Raw genomic sequence first — 21,568 nt, 5'->3', positions numbered from 1 at the left:
GTGATCCCAGGTACTTGAGGTTGCTATGAGCTAGGCTGATGCCACAGCACTCTACCCAGGGCAAGAGAGTGAAATTCTGCCTCAAAACAAATAAACAAAAAAGGCTGTCAAATAAGTTATTCTCACAAGGGTTTAAGATTCATTTGCCATAAAGGCATAAGCTAAAATTTCAAAGATAAACAAAAAAGCACTCAACCCCTCAGCCATGTGCTTTCTTTATTATTTAAAAGTAGACTGCTATATATATGCAGTTCTAAAGTAATAACATATAAAATATGACACCTCATTGGTTACTACACACATTCTTTCTTCTTCTTTTTTTTTATTGTTGGGGATTCAACAATAAAACCAGGGTACCAGAAACCAGGTTACACTGATTGCATTTGTTAGGTAAAGTCCCTCTTACAATCGTGTCTTGGACCCAAAAGGTGTGGCACACACCAAGATTCCAACTACAAACATTCTTAAATTTCACAAAAGATATTTACCTGTAGTTATGACTACCACAAAGGCACTGATAAATACAAGCAGAAAGTGAGGCTGCTAAAGTATGCATCACATATACCTGGAAAAAACAAAACCAAAATTATTTTAAGCATAACTTTTTTTTGAAGTACAGCTTTTTTCAAGACCTAATCTGATTAGCATTCTAAAAGAGATAAAAACAACTTTTGCCTCTATAAACTATTTCCTTTTTTTTTTCTGTAAAATTCATTTCTACCTAGAGAAATCTCATACAGAAAATTTCAAGAAAAAACACTTAAGCCTTTGGCAGAAATTATAAAACACACATCCACTGCCTTATTTATTTTTTAATTCACGTTTGTCATTGTATATACCTGATTTTTCAAGAGTAAAGGGAAATAGCTGTCAATATCCAGTAAAGCACTAACCATGTACTGAAAGCCTCCAAGGCTCGATCTGCTCTGTCTTCAACTGAAGTAAGAGGGAGAACAGACTGAGCTATTGAAGAATACGCCACCGTATAGTCTAGTTAACACAGAAAACGATTCCGAGAGTAAAATTTTAGGAAAAAAAGAACAGATAAGGTATGAAAAACTGCAAGTGAAAGGTAGTAGAGTCAAATACTTGTTCTGAGGAAGTGCAGGCTCTAAACAGGTTACTGGGAAGCGTCATAACAGTGCAGAACTGAGAAAATGAAGGAAAAGCTTAATTTAGGAAAAAAGGAGACCAGATTAGAAAATTAAAAGACCAGGTTCTTGGCCGGGTGCAGTGGCTCACACCTGTAATCCTAGAACTCTGGGAGGCTGAGGCTGGTGGATTGCTTAAGCTTATGAGTTTGAGACCAGCCTGAGCAAGAAGGAGATTCTGTCTCTTAAAAAAAGCCTGCACTGGCTGGGCGCCTGTGGCTCAAGCAGCTAAGGCACCAGCCACATACACCTGAGCTGGAGGGTTCGAATCCAGCCTGGGCCTGACAAACAACAATGACGGCTGCAACCAAAAAATAGCCGGGTGTTGTGGCAGGTGCCTGTAGTCCCAGCTACTTGGGAGGCAGAGGCAGGAGAATCGCTTGAGCCCAGGAATTGGAGGATGCTGTGAGCTATGATGGCATGGCACTCTTCCCAAGGCGACAGCTTGAGGCTCTGTCTCAAAAAAAAAAATAAAAATAAAAAAAGCTGGCATTGTGGCAGGAGCCTCTAGTTCCAGCTACTCAGGAGGCTGAGGCAAGAGGATCACTTGAGCCCAGGAGTTGGAGGTTGCTGTGAGCTATGATGCCACTGCATTCTACTGAGGATGACAGACAGATACTCTGTCTCCAATAAAAGGGTGGGGGGCGGGGGCGGTGGCTCACACCTGTAATCCTAGCACTCTGGGACGCCAAGACCAGTGGACTGCCTGAGCTCAAGGGTTCCAGACCAGCCTGAGCAAGAGCAAGAACCCATCTCTAAAAATAGCTGGGCACTGTGGCAGGTGCCTGTAGTCCCAGCTACTTGGGAGGCTGAAACAAGAGAATCACTTGAGCTCAAGGGTTTGAAGTTGCTGTGAGCTATGACATGATAGCACTCTATAGAGGATGACAAAAGTGAGACTCTGTCTCAAAAAAAAAAAAAGACCAGGTTCTTGATGTGATTATGAAGTAGAACAGTCTTTTATGCAGGTAAAAATTGGGAGTGATATATCAAAACCTGATTGCTAATTTCTCCTTCAATAGTCAAAACGTGATATAAATTAAAATCAAAAATATCATTATATAATTGAAGATGGCAGAGACCACATATGGGAGATTGCAAAAACAACCACAATATTTTGCAGATTGTGCAATACATTGTTGAAGTCTTTTTCTCCACTTACTGAATCTAAGCTGGCCTTGTACCTTGCTTTCTTTGCTCAAGAGGAAATAACATAAATGATGTGTAAATTCTCAACCTACACCTCAAAATGCCTTTCAAATTCTATCCTTTCTGCAACCACCATGTGAAGAAAAACCTAGGTGTGATTGGGCTATGGCATGCACAGACATTTGGTCAAATGTATTTCCAGATGAAACATTTGAATCAACAGTCTAATAGAAGCAGATAGAGCTGTGGAATGTGGGTGGGCATGATCTAATCAATTCGAAGACCTGGAAGAACAAGAAGGCTAAGAGGGAACTTCTGCTTAACTGCACTGAGCTGGAGCATTGGTCTGTCTTCAGACTTGAACTGAAACATCAGCTCTCCTGGGTCTCAAGCCTGTTGACTATCAGATCAGAACACCTTAGGCCAGTGGTTCTCAACCTTCCTAATGCTGCAGCCCTTTAATACAGTTCCTGTGGGTCGTGACCCACAGGTTGAGAACCGCTGCCTTAGGCTCTCCTGCTTCTCAGGCCTTCAGACTCAGACTGGAACTGCACCATCAGCTCTCCTGGGTCTCTAGCTTGTCAAATGCAAGTCGGGAGACTTCTTGAAAAGTCCAGAGTCAGATGAATCAATTCTTCAAAATAAATCTCTCTCTCTCTCTCTCCACACATACACATTCTATTGAGTCTGTTTCTCTGGAGAACCCAGACTAATATAAATATGCTAATATTTAAATTCCACATGAACTTTATGACTACACTGTAGTAGGCTTGCCTGCTGCAGGATGAGATGCATATCACCCAGATTCTCCTGTCAGCCCTGTCAACAGTCTGCCTATGATCAGAAATGTAAAAGATGCCATCCCAGGTCCTCTAGACGTCAGCTGACCCAAACCAAAAGAATTGACGAAGCAACCCACAGAATCATGAACAAAATAAACGATGATTTTTTATTAAGTCACTAATATTTCAGGGCAGTTCTTAAGCAGCAAAAGCTAACAGATACATCCCAGTTAGGCTCTAATGAAAGCTAAATAATGAATACAGTTTACCTAAAATGAGTGCAACCTGAAGGAAATTAAATTCCAAACTGTATAAGAAGCATTATGGGCATTTATACTACACAGCAGCACAGGAATAGTAGTGAAATTCAATTACAAGGGTTAAGGTTTCTCAAGAGGGTAAAATTGTGGAAGAAAAGTCAAACAGAAAATTAAACTGCAGTGATACTGTAACCTGTAAGGTAGGTAGGAACCAAACAACTATGAGGGAAAAAACTCTAGGGGATATGCAAAAAATAGTCAACTTGGTCATACTTCAAAGGATTTCAATTATGTCTTAAGAGTAAAGATGAAACAGGAAACGTGGTATTTACGGTAGATAAACTGGAGTGATCATGGATAGGATGCTATGGCCAATTAGATAAATAACAGTAACAATATGATTAGTTAAGCATTAGAATCACCCAAGGAACTTCTTTTTTTTTTTTTTGTAGAGACAGAGTTTCACTTTATTGCCCTCGGTAGAGTGCCGTGGCATCAAACAGCTCACAGCAACCTCCAACTCCTGGGCTTAGGTGATTCTCTTGCCTCAGCCTCCCGAGTAGCTGGGACTACAGGCGCCCGCCACAACGCCCAGCTATTTTTTTTTTTGTTGCAGTTTGGCCGGGGCTGGGTTCGAACCCGCCACCCTCAGCATATGGGGCCGGCGCCCTGCTCACTGAGCCATAGGCGCCGCCCTAAGGAACTTCTTTTAAAAGGACATATTCCTGGGACCACTCACTCTCATAGACTATTTCAATTAAGTGTGGGGTAAACTTAAGAATCCAAACTTCTAACAAGCACTGCAGGTGAAGCAGTGTTCATAAAGCACTTCCTACTCTAGAGGAATGATGGGCAAAGTTATTTTACAACATTATCCTTAAAATATGTAATACTAGATATTAACAAAGGAAAACTATTTGTGCAGTAGTACCTTTACATCACAACATTGAGTTTCTATCTAAAAAAAAATTCTACCAGTTTTTTTTGCTAACTGTACTACTGAATCACTCACACGTGTGCATATGCAATATGCACCTATTACTCTTACTTTAATAAACCATTTAATACTAAATAACTAGCATTTAGATAAAAATATTAAGGTACCCTATTTGGTGTTAAGTATAATAATACAAATAACTTAGTTTTGGTGTACAACCACAAGCTTTCTTTAATTAGGATCAATACAAACTTGGTAATGTAATTATAGCTATGTCTAATCTGATCTTTAAAATTGTTTTTTTTAAAGCCTTAATATTAGAGGGACTTTACCAAACAATTGCAATCAGTGTAACCTGGCTTATTGTACCCTCAATGAATCCCCAACAATAAAAATAAATAAATAAATAAAAAAAATAAAAGCCTTAATATTAAGAAATGAGTATAATTGTGATAGATGTGTTACTTAATTCAATGTAAGCCTTTCACGTTGTATATCAAAGCAATACACTGAACCCCGTGAATGCACCAATGTACAAAGTTATGACTTATTAAAAAACAAAAAATAAATTAATTAAAAAATAAAAAGCCTTAATAGTCATCTTATAGATTTACTATTGTATATAGGTAAATTAAAAGACTGAAACCGAGTATACTTACTTTATTGCTTTGGATATCAGGATGGGGAGGTGAATCTAAGTTTATGATGGCATGTAGAATATCATGTGTTAGATTACTAAGGTGCAATATTGGGTTGGCAACTACTGTTTTGGCACTGGCTGTACAAGCAAAGAGGAGAGGCACCGAGGTTTGCTCTGACAGAGGGCTAGGAAACAGTGGTTCTGATGTTTCCTTAAAAACAGAGGAAAAAAGGTTAGTCAACTATTTATAGTTATAATCTATTACTTGAGTAACACAGGGGGCTCTTCAAAATACTTCTAAACAATTAAAAACTAAAAGCAAAATAGAAACTTACAGAGTTAGAAGGGACCTGAGGAAGTTTACATTCCAACAACCATATTTAAAAATAATGTTACAATACCCTCTTGTATGAGGAGAAGCTCATCGCCTCACAAAGCATTCATATAAGACCGTGAAGTATAAATTAAGCAGGCCATGAAGGCTGATACTAAATTGCCCTCAAGCTGAAATACATACTCATCTCTACCATGCCATAATATGAAAGTTTACACAAAAGGAAGCATTCCCCAAAGCAACAGTAATGTAGAAAATCAACAGTTTTAATACTCAAAGTAAAACAAAACAAAACAAGAAAACCAAAAATGTCAGATGTGCTATTTTTGACTATCATATAAAGTACATACCTGCTGAGATTCTTGTAAAAGCAAAATCAATTCCATTCTCACAGATGCAAGACCCCCACCATGGGATCCATGAAGTATGCAGTAACTAAGAAACATCCTCAAAAGCGACTGATATTTCAAGAGCCACTGTCTTTTTTCCTGAAAATTTTCTCTCAGTTGTTTCACTTTTGTTTGGTGAAGCAAATCTTCAGTATCCTCATTTAATCCAAATCCATCTCCATTTTTGCCAACCGCAGACTGTACTTCTTCAGCATCAGAGCAAAAGTCACAAGTCCTCTGGAGAGCTATCACCTCTTTTTCAAGCCAGTGGTATAGCTGGTAACGCAATTTTCCACCATCTATCTCATAACCAGTAGATAAAGTACGAAGTTCGACTGTTAGAATCTTTAAACATGCTCTAAATTTTAACTGAACTGCAATTATATCTTCTGATGGATTTAAGATGTCGTTTTCATCTAGTGTGCTGAAAGATTCTGTGTAATTAGAACTTATTTCCTCTAATTTTTTATCTGTTTTTCTCTGTAAAGGTTTTAGTTCTTTCATTGCAATAGGGACATCCTCATTCTCTTCATCATTATCACTGTCCCATTTTAACTCTAAAGAGTCATCCTGAAATACGATACTTGGTTGACTCCAGTCAAAAGAAAGAGTAGAGTTTGACTGCTTCTCTGAGGAGCCCTCTGAAGAAGACCCGAAACCATTCATCAGTGACTGTGACCAATCAACTGCGGAAGACTTATCTTCTCCTGCATCCAACTTGAACGGTGAAGAAGGAGAACAATCTTTACTAGTATCCAGAAAACTAGTTGTTCTACAAAAAGGTTTTGTTTTCTTGATGACTTTGGGCATCTTTGATAATACTTCCAAAGCCAACATAGGGCAGCCAGCTTTCAAATGAGCACTGGCAGTAGTAAAAAATAATTTTCTTTCACTTAAATTAATTGTTCCTGCCAGTCCACTTTTTCCTGTTAGACTCATGTGTGTAGAAAACATATCAGATGATCCAAAATGACGTCTCAGCAAAAGAGGATGTGTTCTTAGGTAATTGTAGAAATTAAAAACTGCAGGATTACAAGGTGACATCATAGCTTGATCTGGAAGTAAATACATTTGATGAGACATTTTCTCATTAAAAATCTCAATTACCCCTTGATTGCACAAATGTACACAGCTATGATTTAACAATAAAAAATAAAAAAAAATAAAAAAAATAATAGATTAAATAGCTGCAAAAAAAAAGGGTATGGAACTTTAAGATGTACCAACAAAGATAATTCAAAGTAAAGCAAATTGTAAAAAATTCAAAATAAAGCAAATTATCTCAAAAAAAGTAAACTGAGACAAACTTTCAAGGGCTTTCCATTAAATCTCAATATTATGTAAGCAACATTCTTATCATCTGCAGTTACCTGTGACAAAACATTTTCTCTCATGAAGGTATTACCCCAAGAATATGTTAGTACCATGGTATTAAAAGCCACAAGATAAAGGTAGTATCTTCCTAGGCAGAATACTTGAAAGGTACTTCTATATCCATGTACTTATGAAGTAGAGTGTAAAATTCTATATTTTTATTAGCTTTCAAATAAATGTATTGTGTGGTTTGCCTAAAAAAAAAAATCTCTATTACTATATCCTACAGCCTACATTTCACTCCCACTTGCATGTATACCTACACAGTCTTGCCTCAGGTATCTTTATTTACTGTGCCAATGACCCAAACCACTCTTTACCCAGATTATCTGCTTGATTCACTCACTCACTTTAAGCTCTTGGTCAAAGGTCACTGTATCAGCAAAGGCTTCTGGATATAAAAACATGCTTCCCCATTTAATTCATGTATTCCTCAAGCTAAAAGTCCAGGAGTTATACATGAATTCTAATTCCTTCACACTCCATATCCAATCCATTCCTGTCTAGTGAACCTTAAAATCATATCCCAAACCCAACTACTTTTCTCTGCCTCCACTCCTATCATCCTGGTCCAAATCATTTTTACCTTTTGCAATTTTCTTCTAGAAGAAGGTTTAATTGGCTCTAAAGGTATGTGAATATATTATTATACCCCGATCAAAACATTTTTATAAGAATATATGTTGGTATAAGAAAGTGTCTGGAAGAGAGTTTTGGTTTTCCCTTCATCACATTGAAAATCTTCAGCTCAGATGGCTGGGAGATTTAAACAAATGAGTTATATGGCTTTCTCCTAAATCAGAAAGTAAGGTACATCATACATCCTGATTGAATGATACCACACAAGAAGCTATGAACTAGAACCTTCCTCAATTAGCATTCCAAATGATGTGACACCTAGGACATTAGTTACCAGACACAATTCAATGGAAAAACAGGTAAAAAGCAAATCCCATTATATTTATATGAATTTATATAAAGAATTCCATTTTAGGCTTGGCAAGGTGGCTCCTGTCTGTAATCCCAAGATTCTGGGAGACCAAGGTGGGAGGATCACTTGAGCTCAGGAGTTCCAGACCAGCCTGAGCAAGAACAAGACCCCACCTCTATTAAAAATAGAAAAATTAGCCAGATGTCACAGTGGAACACCTGTAATCCCAGCTACTCGGGGGGCTGAGGTAGTAGGCAGATTTCCTGAATCCAGGAGTTTGAGGTTGCTATGAGCTAGGCTGATCCCATGGCACCCCAGGCTAGGCAACAGAGTGAGACTCTTGTCTCAGAGAAAAAAAACATACTAAAAGAACAAAGAATTGCATTTTATACTAGTTTCCACGAGAGCTTTAGCAGAGGAGATTTTTAAAAGGAAAGGTAGAAGTAGAGGCCAAATGGCCAAAATCTCTAACACATTTATCTCACGAGTAAGACACTTAATTAGAGTTTATTAAGCTTAAGATTGTCTAAGCATATCATTTAATTCAATTTTCTTTACACTAAATATTTTACTATAAGAATTATAAACTGATCTACACACTAAATTCAACCTAAGATAAAAAAAACTTGCTTTATGTATTTCTTCAAAACATTTATATTTAATTGTTGACAATATTTATGCTCAATATATTTTATAAAAACAGAAAATTCAAAATTATTTGTTTTCAAAGGATTTATATTTCAGAAAACAAAAAACAAAACTGCATATAGAACCCTGTGTCTTCAAGGAAACCATAAATTCCTAAGACTAGGAATTCAATTGTCTGCATTACCCACAGCATCCAAAAGAATGATCTGCACATTCCGCAAGTGCTACTAACAAACGCTCTCAATCATTAACATCGTAGGAATGCAGCTTACCATCATCTTCCCTAATAGGTTGTTTTATTAATGTCTCCAGAGCACCACTGTAATCTTCCAAAATCCAATATGCCATACTCCGAAGAAAAGGATCATAATGCGTATTTATGTACAATGAACTGAGTTCACTGACAGAAGAATCAATTCCCAACACTTTTTTACGTAAAATAGATTTATATGTTGCGGATGTATCAAATTCAGACTCATAGAGTCTTGCTATTACAAGGGCCAACTGAATGTCATTTAGTTTCTCCAGACATACCTTTATAAAAAGAGAAATATTGTTAATAAATAAGCAGAGGGAGCTTTCATTTTTGTATAAACTCAACTCACTAATAACTAGAAAAAAGACTTTACTAATATTCAAAATAAGCCAACAAGGATAAGAAACAAAACATATACAGCTTGCTTTAGCAAATCTACTTGACATTCACATTAATACTTGCAAATCTACCTGTTAGTACTAAATATTTGCAAAAAAGAATTTGCCTAATGAGGAAATACTGAATAACTTAAAATAATGCCAATTTAAGCTATATATTTTAAATTTGGAAACATTCCATCTACTGGGATAGATGGAGAAGAACTTTCCCCCCAAAGCTGCTGCTCATGTGGACCACCTGGAACTAAACCAAAAACAAATAATGAACTATTTATGGTAATCATGCTCAGACTCTTCTCCACCTATCCTAGTAGATGGAATGTTTCCAAATTTAAAAGGCTATTTTGAATTGCTTGTATAAGATTCTGAGAGAACTTTCTGGCACTGAACTGTCATTATTGAGTCCTATTGCATAACCAGTGCCCAGGATGTAGTGTTCCCTGAGCACTTGTTTAACAGAATTGAAAAGAAACGTTTTTTAACATATAAAGGTGTTAGCAATAAGCCATCACCAAAGGAAAATGATCTACAGCGTAGCATTGCTTGAGACAGTCCAACATCCAACGTAAGAGACAAGTTTAAGCAAATTATTGCACATCCTCATAATGAACTATTATGCAAACTTCATAATGTCTACTACGCTTTTGCAATACCCACAAAATGAAAGACAAATTGATTACTGTAATACTGATTACAATTGTATATAATGTGCAAATAAAATAACGAAAATATAGAAAAAAAAAGATTCTGAGAGAAAGGGCAATGTGAGATGGAAATGTTATATCATTAATACTAATAATTTCTTAAGGTTTACTGAAAAATAAACAGTGAATAATTTTCTAAGGTTTATCAAATAAGACAGTCAGATATGGGATCAAATATGTTTAAACTGATAGGACAAATCTTTTAATTTTTTTCAACCTGTTCACGAATATTCTTAGGGGGGCAGATCAATTCCTTAATCTCCGCCAATCTACAAAATCTAGTTAATCTTAATTCTGTATAAATAACCTTTCAAGCTAATGAAAAAAATTTAAACATCACGATGAAATATTAATGTTTACTATAGTATGCATTATATTTAGTCTTATGTTATATCTACTATGGTTGAAAAATTTAACTTTCCTGAAGAACTTAAAAGGATTTCTTCTTTTTAAAATTCCATTCGTTACCTCAATTGCATCTCTCAGGCAACCAGCTAAAAGAAAAAATGCTGCAGAATGTTCAAATCTTTGTTTGCCTAGCAAAGAAAAAGCATTCTTTAAAGCTGCTTTACGCCATCTTTCATCTTCAAAATTGTGTCCAAAAAACTGTGTCATCTTGGTGTCTTTTTGAGATCTATAAAGAAAAGAAAAGTATGAAAATTTTAGAATGCAATTTTCCTACATCAGAATCAATCGCCTAAGGTTAGGACTTAAAACTTAAGGCTCAATAGAAACATCTGACAGTTTATAAATTACTGTATGTCGCTTCTTTCCCAAGCAAAAAAGAATATTAATTTTTTCATATAGATCCAAGAGATTATTGAAAAATTTTCTTTCAAACCAAAAGAAAATTACATTAGCAGTAGGTAAAAGATTACTTTTTTTTTTTTTTTGAGACAAAGTCTTACTATGTTGCCCTCGGTAGAGTGCCATGGCATCACAGCTCACAGCAACCTCAAACTCCTGGGCTTAAGCAATTCTCTTGCCTCAGCCTCCTAAGTAGCTGGGACTACAGGTGCTCACCACAATGCCCAGCTATTTTTTTGTTGCAGTTGTCATGGTTCGAACCCGCCAACCTCAGTGTATATGGCCCACTCCGTAACCACTGTGCTACAGGCGCCGAGCCAGAAGATTACTTTTAAATCCATGAAAATATATAACTTACATTAACTTCTTCTTTTTTTTTTTTTTGTAGAGACAGAGTCTCACTGTACCGCCCTCGGGTAGAGTGCCGTGGCGTCACACGGCTCACAGCAACCTCTAACTCTTGGGCTTACGCGATTCTCTTGCCTCAGCCTCCCGAGCAGCTGGGACTACAGGCGCCCGCCACAACGCCCGGCTATTTTTTGGTTTCAGTTTGGCCGGGGCTGGGTTTGAACCCACCACCCTCGGCATATGGGGCTGGCACCCTACTCACTGAGCCACATTAACTTCTATACTACTTTACCATTTAAACCTCATCAGTAACCTTTCTTTGTTGCCTACAGAATAACCTTGCTGATCAAAATCTAAAAAAGTCACCCTGATTCAAAACAAGCCTAAAACATTCAGTATAGTAAAAAATTGAGGTGCAGCGCCTGTGGCTCAGTGAGTAGGGTGCCAGCCCCATATACCAAAGGTGGTGGGTTCGAACCTGGCCACGGCCAAACTGCAACAAAAAAATAGCCGGGCAGTGTGGCAGGCGCCTGTGGTCCCGGCTACTCAGGAGGCTGAGGTAAGAGAATCGCCTAAGCCCAGGAGCTGGAGGTTGCTGTGAGCTGTCATGCCACTGCACTCTAACTGCACTCTACCAAGGGCGACAAAGTGAGACTCTGTATCAAAAAAAAAAAAATTGATCTGGCACCAAAATTTCCCCTCAAAGTTGCTGCTCATGTGGACCACCTGGAACTAACCCCAAAACAAATGATGAACTGTTTATGATAATCATGCTCATCAATCTGCTGAGAAGTAAAAAAGAAAGGCTAAAGGCTAAATGAATTCAGCTCAAGAATGAAGTCAGGGAACACAGGAGGGAAACGGTTTTGAGGGACAGCCTCGCCCAAGTACTTTCAATAGGTTTCTGCTTTAGTTACATTTTTTTTTTTTAACAAAAGCATCACGAGACCTTAAACAAACTATGTTTCCAGACTGATAATTCTGAAAACGAACGAAATGAACTCATCACGTTTCTTCCACTCTGGAAAACCATTTTTTTTCCCCTTTGAAATCTCTCTATACATACAAAAATAACTAAGAATCAGCATGAATCAACATCAAAAAGAACAACAAACCTTTGTACGTTTACTCCTTATAAATGTTTCATTTTGAAGCAAAATTTTCTTAACATACCTGTATAATCCCCAAATCACAGCTTTCTTTTTCATTGCAAGGTAAAAAATGGCTGCATCTAAAGGATCATTCTTCCTATAAAAGGCTGCTTTGGCTACCTATAAGCAGAAAATATTGGTTGAAACTGTACAGAAACAGCTTTTTTTTTTTTTTTTTTTTTTTGTAGAGACAGAGTCTTACTTTATGGCCCTCGGTAGAGTGCCGTGGCCTCACACAGCTCACAGCAACCTCCAACTCCTGGGCTTAAGCGATTCTCTTGCCTCAGCCTCCCAAGTAGCTGGGACTACAGGCGCCTGCCACAACACCCGGCTATTTTTTTGTTGCAGTTTGGCCGGGGCCGGGTTTGAACCCGCCACCCTCGGTATATGGGGCCGGCGCCTTACCGACTGAGCCACAGGCGCCACCCCAGAAACAGCTTTTAAGTAAACAAATAACTTCCCTCATTTACAAGACCAGCATACATTATATATCTGAAAGTTCAGTAAGTTTAAAAATATGTATATGAATGTATGTGCACATATATAAAATAATAATAAAAGTAACTTATGGGCTGGGCACCTTGGCTCATGCCAGCACTTCGGGAGGCCAAGCTGGGAGGACTGCTTCAGGGTAGGAGTCTGAGGCAGAAGTGAAGTACGGTTGCAACATTGCCCTCTAGTCTGGGCAACAGAGTGAGACCCCCATCTTTTTTTTTTTTTTTTTTTTTTAAAGAGTAATAGCATAGGGGATATGGAATGTCATTTAAAGAAACATCCAAAACAGTTTAACTCCAATTCAGTAAAATATTAACTGTGGGTTTATCATAGATAGCTCCAATCAATTTAAGAAATGTGCCACCTATGCCTAAACTCTTTCAGTGTTCTAATTAGAAAAGGATGCTGAATTTTATCAAATGCTTTTTCTGCATCTATTGAGAGGATCATATAGGCTTTGTTTTTGCTTCTGAAGATATGGTGAATAACGTATGGATTTACATATGTTAAACCAGCCTTGCATCCCTGGGATGAAACCTACTTGATCATGATGTATGACTTTTTTGATGATAAGCTGTAATCTATTGGCTAGGATTTTATTGAGAATTTTTGCATCTATTAATTATTAATTTTTTACACCAAAATAAAACACTTACTTTTTCTATGCATTTGCGTAAGATGCGGGTGTTCCGGACCCACCATCCCACACCCATAGCTCTTAGTTCAGACCAAGTGGGATCATCTTTCTGCACTGCCGGCAACATGTTCAGCAATTCTTCTTCTGCTACTGAGTGAAATGCCCAAGCAAAATGACTAGTAGACAAGCCTGGAGAAATGTAAAACATAATGTTTATAAGAAATAGAAATACACATGTATAATGAACAAAAGCTTTCAAAAGAAGATAGACTAATGGTCAATAAACATGAAAAAAATGCTCAACATATCTACTCATCAAAGAAATGTGAATCAATACCAGAATGAGGTATTACTTAACTCCAACGAGAATGGCTTTTATCAAAAAATCCCAAAACAACAGATGTTGTTGGTGGGACTGCACACTAGTACAACCTCTATCAAAAGTCATATGGAGATACCTCAAGGAACTAAAAGCAGACCTACCATTTGATCCTATAATCCCACTATTTGGTATTCACCCCAAAGGAAAAAAAGTCATTTCATCAAAAAGACATGTACATTTGTTTATTGCAGCACAATTCACAACGTCAAAGATGTGAAACCAACCCAAGTGCCCATGAACACATGAGTGGACTAATAAAACGTGATAGATGTATACCATGGAGTACTTCCCAGCCATAAAGAGGTGAACTAATACCTTTTGTAACAGCCTGGATAAAAGAAGGAGACCATTCTTCTAAGTGAAGTTTCACAGGAATGGAAAAACAAACACCACATGTACTTACTATTAAATTGGAACTAATCGATTAATACCCATGTGCACATCTGGTAGTAAAATTCCACAGAAAGCAAGCAGGCGGGGGGTGGGGGGGAGCAGAACAGAAGGGGCAAATTCACACCTATCATGTACAGTGCACACTGGGTGAGGGGCACACTTATATCCTGGACCAAAACTGCACAAAAGCAATTCATGTAACCACAACATTTGTACCCCTGTAATATTCTAAAATTTTAAAAAAGTTTAAGGGAAAAGAAATACAAATATAATTATGTAATGATTATCAGAAAATATGTGTCCCATATTTGCAATATAAAAGTATACACTTTTATGAGATTCACAGTTAGATTTATTTAAGATTGGTGGAAGTATGGGATGTTTTTTATTCTTAGTTCTCCAAACAACTCTATCACTCCAATAAGCATATATGCTATTACATAATTAACATGTTTTTTAAAAGAAGGAAAGATAAAATGCTTACGGTAAATACCACTGTACAGAAGTATTTTTGTTCTCTAGCTAATACTCATAATCCTTTTTTAAAAAATAAGAAAAATGTAAAGCATTATTCTATACTGGTATGTTTCTCTCTTCAAAGCTGTTTCTCACCCTCATTTGGTCAACATTTGTTTTGTGGACGTAAGTCCAGAGAATCAATAAATCAAGTAAACAGTACTGCTTGGTGAATTAAGAACTGCACGCCAAAGATTCCACAATCAAAACACATACATTAAATTCTATCTCACTGCTAACTAACTAAATAACCATGGCAAGTTCCCTTGTCTCTTCATAACTTAATTTCTGCACATATAAAATGTAAAATAATTATGGAACTACCTGACTAGTAGTACTCACTCCATGCAATGGTTTGCACATTTTGTGTCCCTCCAAAATTCATGTGAAACTTAATCCCCAATGTAGTAGTATTAACAGTGGAGCCTTAATTAGATAATTACACTATGCCTGTATGAAAAGGATTAGTGCTGCCAAAAAAGGGCTCAAGAGAACTAACTGGTCCCGCTTGCCTCTTCTTCTGTGTGAGGATACAGCAACAGGGTGCCACCTATGGTGCAGAGGTCAAATCCTTCCTCGACACCAATTCTGCTGGCACTTGGATCTTTGACTTCTCAGCCTCCAGAAATGCAAAAAATAAATTTCTGTAACTTATAAATTACCCAGTCTTGGCCAGGTGCAGTGGCTCACACCTGTAACCCTAGCACTCTGGGAGGCTGAGGTGGGTAGATTGCTTGAGCTCACAAGTTTGAGATCAGCCTGAGCAAAAGAGGACCCTGTCTCTACTAAAAATAGAAAAACTAAGACAAGAGAATCACTTGAGCCCGAGTTGGAGGTTGCAGTGAGCTATGGCACCACAGCACTCTACCCAGGGTGAAAGCTTGAGATGAGACTCTGTCTCAAAAAAAAAAAAAAAAAAAAAAAAAAAAAAAAAACAATTACCCAGTCTAAGGTATTTTGTTATAGGAGCCCAAGAGGAAAAGACACCTTCCTCCCAGCCCCGAAAATTCAATTACCAGCTGTCCACAGACAAGGACACCTTTGTAAAACCTCCAAAAGTCGGGAATAAGCCTGAGACATCTCTGTGTACCACAAAACCAAATTTAAAAAAAACTGCATTAAAAGAATAAAAGATAAAAGCAGTAGTCTCCCTCTTCAAGTCAGCACGATGCAACACAGAAATGGGTTCTCCTGGAGCCACAATTTCTGCAGTTGGAAAAGACAGCTGGGGGCAGATATCTAGCTTCTCTAGCATTCCAGATGCTTCCTGAGAAGCCCATGGTCTCACCTTATGGAGAACACTGGGCGCAGTAGCACAGTTAAGACTGCTTGGAGTTGGGTAGAAACAAAGAAAGACGGAGCTCACTGCAACTAGCACACAAATCTTTGTAGAGACTCTGTGTTCTTGCCAGTGGTGGTGCCCAATGAGAGGTATTAGCCACAGCACAGCCCATCCTCAAAGCTGAGCTGGCTATTTCCAGAGACATGGAGAAAGTTCAACTTGGCTTGAATCTTTATATGGCCAGCACCAGAGCCCACTCCAAGGCCCCACCCAGACAAGGAGATGTCTACCTCAGTGCTTTTTTTTTTTTTTTTTGAGACAGTCTCACTATGTCACCCTGGGTAGAGTGCCATGGCGTCATAGCTCACAGCAACCTCAAACTCTTAGGCTTAAGCGATTCTCTTGCCTCAGCCTCCTAGGTAGCTGGGACTACAGGCCCCAGTGCTTTTCTGAAAATCTGAGGGGCTAAGGCTGCCCAATCTGGAAGTCTAAACTGCAGCTTGGCTCCAACTTAGACACCACATCATGACCCTGTTCAGGCAAGAAGTCTCCTGCCTGTCTCCTTGGTACACTTCTGAAAAGCTCAGAGGTTTGACTGGCCCAACTTAAAACTTCAAACAGTACTCACACTCAGCCCACTGCAAGGCCCCCTGAGATGCCTACCATAGCGCATGTTTGTGGAGAATAGAGGTTGAATTTGCCTGACCCAGGAGACGAAACAGTGGACTCAACTCATTCCAAAGCCCTGCCCAGGCAGAGAGATACTGTTACAGTACAGATGCACAGGAGCTAGAGTCGATTAACATGGGAGGCTACACAGATGCTTGGCCCAGTCTCAACTATGCATTTCTATAAACATAGGCTCTGCACCTGTCCATCCAGAAGAGTGACTCTGCCTAACCTCAGGACCAGCCTCAGCCCTGTCCAAGTTTAGAATCCAAATAGCAATATTGTATGGCTAGTGAACAAATTTTGTGATCTGGCCTTATCAGAGGTAATTACTGATTGCTGAGTCCAGCTACTGGTCTCACAGTCAGAACACAGTCAGCAGTACCATTTAACCTCAAAACAAAGGCAGTGGGCCCAGCCATCTAGAGAACCTAACAGCCAACTCCACCTTTTTCCAGCTGACCTATGAACAATCAGAGGCTAAACTAAATAATGAAAGTCTATCCCTGACACAAAATACCTACAAAGGCTCTCTTCTCAAGTGTGTGGACACCAAAGTAAAAACAAAGTAAAGTTTATGAAGAGGTATCATGATACCTGCAAAAGAAGCTACTAATAAATCTTAAATCATGAACCCTAAAGAAAGAGAAATCTGTGAAAGGACTAACAAAGAATTTTAAATAATCCACTTAAGAAGTTCAGTGAACTACAAAAATATACGGATGGAAATAAAATGAACTTCAGGAAAAAATACACAAACAAGAAAACAGAAAAATAAAAACAAACAAACAAAAAAACAAACTGAAATATCATAGAGATGAAGAATTCAATAACTGAACAAAAAAATTCAACAGAAAGTTTCAGTAACAAGCTTGACTAAGCAGAAGAAAGAATTAGCAAGCTCAAAGGCAGAACATTTGAAAATATCCAGTTAGAGGAGCCGGAGTGCATCTCCCGAGTTGGTGATCAATTGGTGATGGGTCCAACATGCAAGTGAGTGAGCGATGAAGATCAGCATAGGCGATGGGTCGTGAGGATGTGAGTGGGTTTGAAGGCTTCCACACCCTCTACTCCAGGAGACTCCCGTCCAGAAGGAGAGTTAATGGACAGAAATTTAGCAAGTAACCTGGCAGATAACAGCTGCACCAAAAGAGAAAGTTGAAGAACACACATCAACCCTGCTGAGGCAAGCTGCGACCCCAAGGATACAAACAAAAGGTACAAAACCCATCACCAAGCAGACGGGAATCCTCTCCCCCATGAGAACGGCTCGGACTACCCCATAAACAAATGAGCAGAGGTCAAAAGTCCTCCCATTATACTCCACAGGAGAGAACCTCTAAAAACTGGACCTACTTCCCCTACTAGGGTGCCATGGTGCTCTCCTGCCAGGCATAAAACAGTGAAAAACTGTATATATTTTCTACCTGCAATTCTGAGCTCCCAGCACTCCCCTCCACTCTCACTCTGAGGTCTGGAGGCCTGTCCCCCAGGAGTCCAGATTCTTGGGTGTTTTCTGGAGAGGTGTGGACAGGGCCTGGACTGCTGCTGATCAGTGCTGATTCTGGGGCACGAAAGTGAGGAGAGGACAGTCGGCTGAGAGGGAACCACACAGGAGCGGCGGTGCCCTGAGGTGCAGAGCAGCAGCCGTTTTTGGCAACAATAGGGCTCACCCCTGGATGTTCCAGACTCACACCCCCTGTCTCCATGGGCAATCAGAGGAAGTCGGGCAATTTCTCAGGTGGCAACCACTGCAGAACAGATCTGGGATGGAAACGCAAGCCCCAGAAGAAAAGGATTTGCCTGAGGCAGTACCAGCCTGGGTGGAACGAGGCGACTACAAAACGCACGCGTAGTGCTGGCAGACACCCAGAGCGGGGCTGACCAAGAGGACCATGATACTGACCCTAAGACGCACCCGACCCTCAGAGGATGGTCAGCCTAGACAAAGGAGGGCAGGAGGCTAGAACTAAGAGCTAACTGTGCTGTGAATACAAACTACCGGGCAGCAGTAAAGACAGGGCCTGAAGCGCAGGTTCTGTGAACTCAAAACGGCTTCCCTTCTGCAGGGGAATTTAGCCAGGACAGAAACAAATTCCTCAAAGTTGTTCTGTCAATAACATCAATCAGGGGTGGGGCTGGAACTGAGGGAACAGCCCCAGCCTCCATTAACCGCCCAAGGTTGTAAGGCCTCACCTCCCACTGCCAGATAGTGGCAGAGAGCAGCGGCCTGGCTGAGGAGACATAGATCTACTTGTGATTCAGGCAGGTGCAAACTCCTAGAGTATCTGCTCATTGGAGGCAACTGGGTCACAGCCATGTGGGTTATCAGTGACTGGGTGTGACAGAAGTGCAAGGTGGAGGAGGAGGCATCAACCTTCCCAGACTAATCCATTTGCTGGGTGGGTCCTCCTGACCACATAGAGCACCAAAGCAAGTCATATTTGAGTTGTCAGCAGACCTCTGCGATCCAGTTGCCAGAGACCTTTTAAACTCTCCCACCTGAGACAGGTGCTGACTGACACAATTAATTTGGACCTTTTGAACTTAGCCAACTGCCTGAGGACTATTCAAGTGGTGCCCTGGGTGTGTGGTTGTAGGAAGGTTTGATATTCCTTTTCCAATTGTTGCCTGTGGGAGGTGGGGTGACTTAATTGCTGGTATTTATCCACAGCTGAGACATCAACCCGGAGTAACTGTTCCACTAGGGTTGGACAGAGACCAGCTGAAAACAAGACAGAGCCACTTAGTCCCACCACATCAAGAAGGTCCCCAGTCTCTCAGGCCATAGCACTGTACAGGTCCTCACCAAAGCTCAAAGGGAAAAGGTAAGGACAACAATCCAAGCTTTTGGGCAAAGGGCTGGTTAATCACTACTCCTGGAGCCCTGAACACAACTTTTCCTTATCCACTCATCTAGTCAAACGGTGTAAAATAATCGTTGGGTAGAATCAGCGGAAAAACTCTGGTAACATGAATAACCAGAGTAGAACAACCCCCCCAAGGAAAGATATGGCAGATGTAACTGAAGATCCCATTCATAAACAGATGGTCGAGATGTCAGAAATCAAACTCAGAATTTGGATTGCAAACAAGATTAACAGAATAGAGGAAAAGTTGGACTTAGAAATTTGAGCAGCAATTTAAAAGTTGTCTCAAGAATTTAATGAATTTAAACACAAAACCACCAAAGATTTTGACACACTGAAGTAAAAATTTGCACCCCTTAAAGATCTCAAAAATACAGTAGAATCCCTCAGTAACAGAGTGGGGCAAGCAGAAGAAAGGATTTCTGACATTGAAGACAAGGCTTTTGAACGCTCCCAAACTCTCAAAGATGAAGAGAAATGGAGAGCAAAAATGATCATTCTCTCCAAGAGCTCTGTGATAATTCGAAGAAGGCAAATATCTACCTCATAGGAATCCCTGAAAGCGATGAAGTGGCTTTGCAAGGGACAGAGGTTCTTCTCCATGAAATTATGACAGAGAATTTTCCAGACATACCAAGAGATTCTGAAATTCAGATAGCAGTTTCACAACCCAGGCACGACTCAGCATGAATAAGACATCCCCCAGGCACATCATAATTAACTTTACTAAATTTAATATGAAGGAGAAAGATCTGAAAGCAGCCAGACATAAGAAAGCCATCGGTCTGGGCGAATATTTTATGAATAGGACCCCCTGGGCCATTGAAGCAGCTTCAAAAATATATACTTCTGGGAGCTGATCAAACTAAAAAGCTTCTGCACAGCCAAGAACACAGTAAATAAAGCAAGCAGACAGCCCTCAAAATGGGAGAAGATATTTACAGGTTATGTCTCCAACAAAGGTTTAATAACCAGAATCCACAGGGAACTCAAACATAGTAGCAAGGAAAGAACAAGTGATCCCATCGCAAGGGACTTGAAGAGAAACTTCTCTGAAGAAGACAGGCGCATGGCCTACAGACATATTAAAAAATGCTTCTCATCCTTAATCATCAGAGAAATGCAAATCAAAACTACTTTGAGATTATCATCTAACTCCAGTAAGATTAGCCCATATCACAAAATTCCAAGACCAGAGATGTTGGCGTGGATGTGGAGAAATGGGAACACTCCTGGGCGGCACCTGTGGCTCAGTTGGTAAGGCGCCGGCCCCATATACCGAGGGTGGCAGGTTCAAACCCGGCCCCAGCTGAACTGCAACCAAAAAAATAGCTGGGCGTTGTGGCGGGCGCCTGTAGTCCCAGCTACTCGGGAGGCTGAGGCAAGAGAATCACTTAAGCCCAGGAGTTGGAGGTTGCTGTGAGCTGTGTGATGCCATGGCACTCTACCGAGGGCCATAAAGTGAGACTCTGTCTCTACAAAAAAAAAAGAAAAGGGCACACTCCTACATTGCTAGTGGGAATGCAAATTAATACATTCTTTTTGGAAAGATGTTTGGAGAATACTTAGAGATCTAAAAATAGACCTGCCATTCAATCTTATAATTCCTCTACTAGGTATATACCCAGAAGACCAAAAATCACATCATAACAAATATATTTGTACCAGAATGTTTATTGCAGCCCAATTCATAATTGCTAAGTCATGGAAAAAGCCCAAGTGCCCATCGATCCACACATGGATTAATAAATTGTGGTATATGTACACCATGGAATATTATGCAGCCTTAAAGAAGATGGAGACTTTACCTCTTTCATGTTTACATGGATGGAGCTGGAACATATTCTTCTTAGGAAAGTATCTCAAGAATGGAAGAAAAAGTATCCAATATATTCAGCCCTACTATGAAACTAATTTATAGCTTTCATATGAAAGCTATAACCCAGTTATAACCTAAGAATACCGGGAACGGGAAGAGGGAGGGAAGGGGAGGGGGGAGAATGGGCAGAGGGAGAGTGATTGGTGGGATCACACCTACGGTGCATCTTACAAGGGTACATGTGAA

The 21,568-nt window shown here is 39.6% G+C and overlaps 1 protein-coding gene across 4 annotated transcripts in view; it reads right to left on the bottom strand.

Annotated features, from left to right (window-relative positions):
• Positions 1-21,568, bottom strand: part of DMXL1 (Dmx like 1) — a 193,181-nt gene that overhangs the window by 107,427 nt on the left and 64,186 nt on the right. For all 4 annotated transcript variants that reach the window (XM_053566527.1, XM_053566526.1, XM_053566528.1 and 1 more), the window contains 7 exons: positions 13,411-13,580; positions 12,282-12,379; positions 10,422-10,587; positions 8,868-9,129; positions 5,604-6,697; positions 4,939-5,130; positions 489-565 (listed from right to left, as the gene is read on the bottom strand). In XM_053566527.1, the coding sequence (XP_053422502.1) occupies positions 489-565; positions 4,939-5,130; positions 5,604-6,697; positions 8,868-9,129; positions 10,422-10,587; positions 12,282-12,379; positions 13,411-13,580 (2,059 nt within the window). The remainder of the gene's footprint in view (positions 1-488; positions 566-4,938; positions 5,131-5,603; positions 6,698-8,867; positions 9,130-10,421; positions 10,588-12,281; positions 12,380-13,410; positions 13,581-21,568) is intronic.

This window comes from Nycticebus coucang, chromosome 17 (genome assembly GCF_027406575.1).
Source record: "Nycticebus coucang isolate mNycCou1 chromosome 17, mNycCou1.pri, whole genome shotgun sequence".
Classification (NCBI taxonomy): Eukaryota; Metazoa; Chordata; class Mammalia; order Primates; family Lorisidae; genus Nycticebus; species Nycticebus coucang.
The sequence above is the reverse complement of the archived record's forward strand: the minus strand, read 5'-3'. Positions and strand labels throughout refer to the sequence as shown.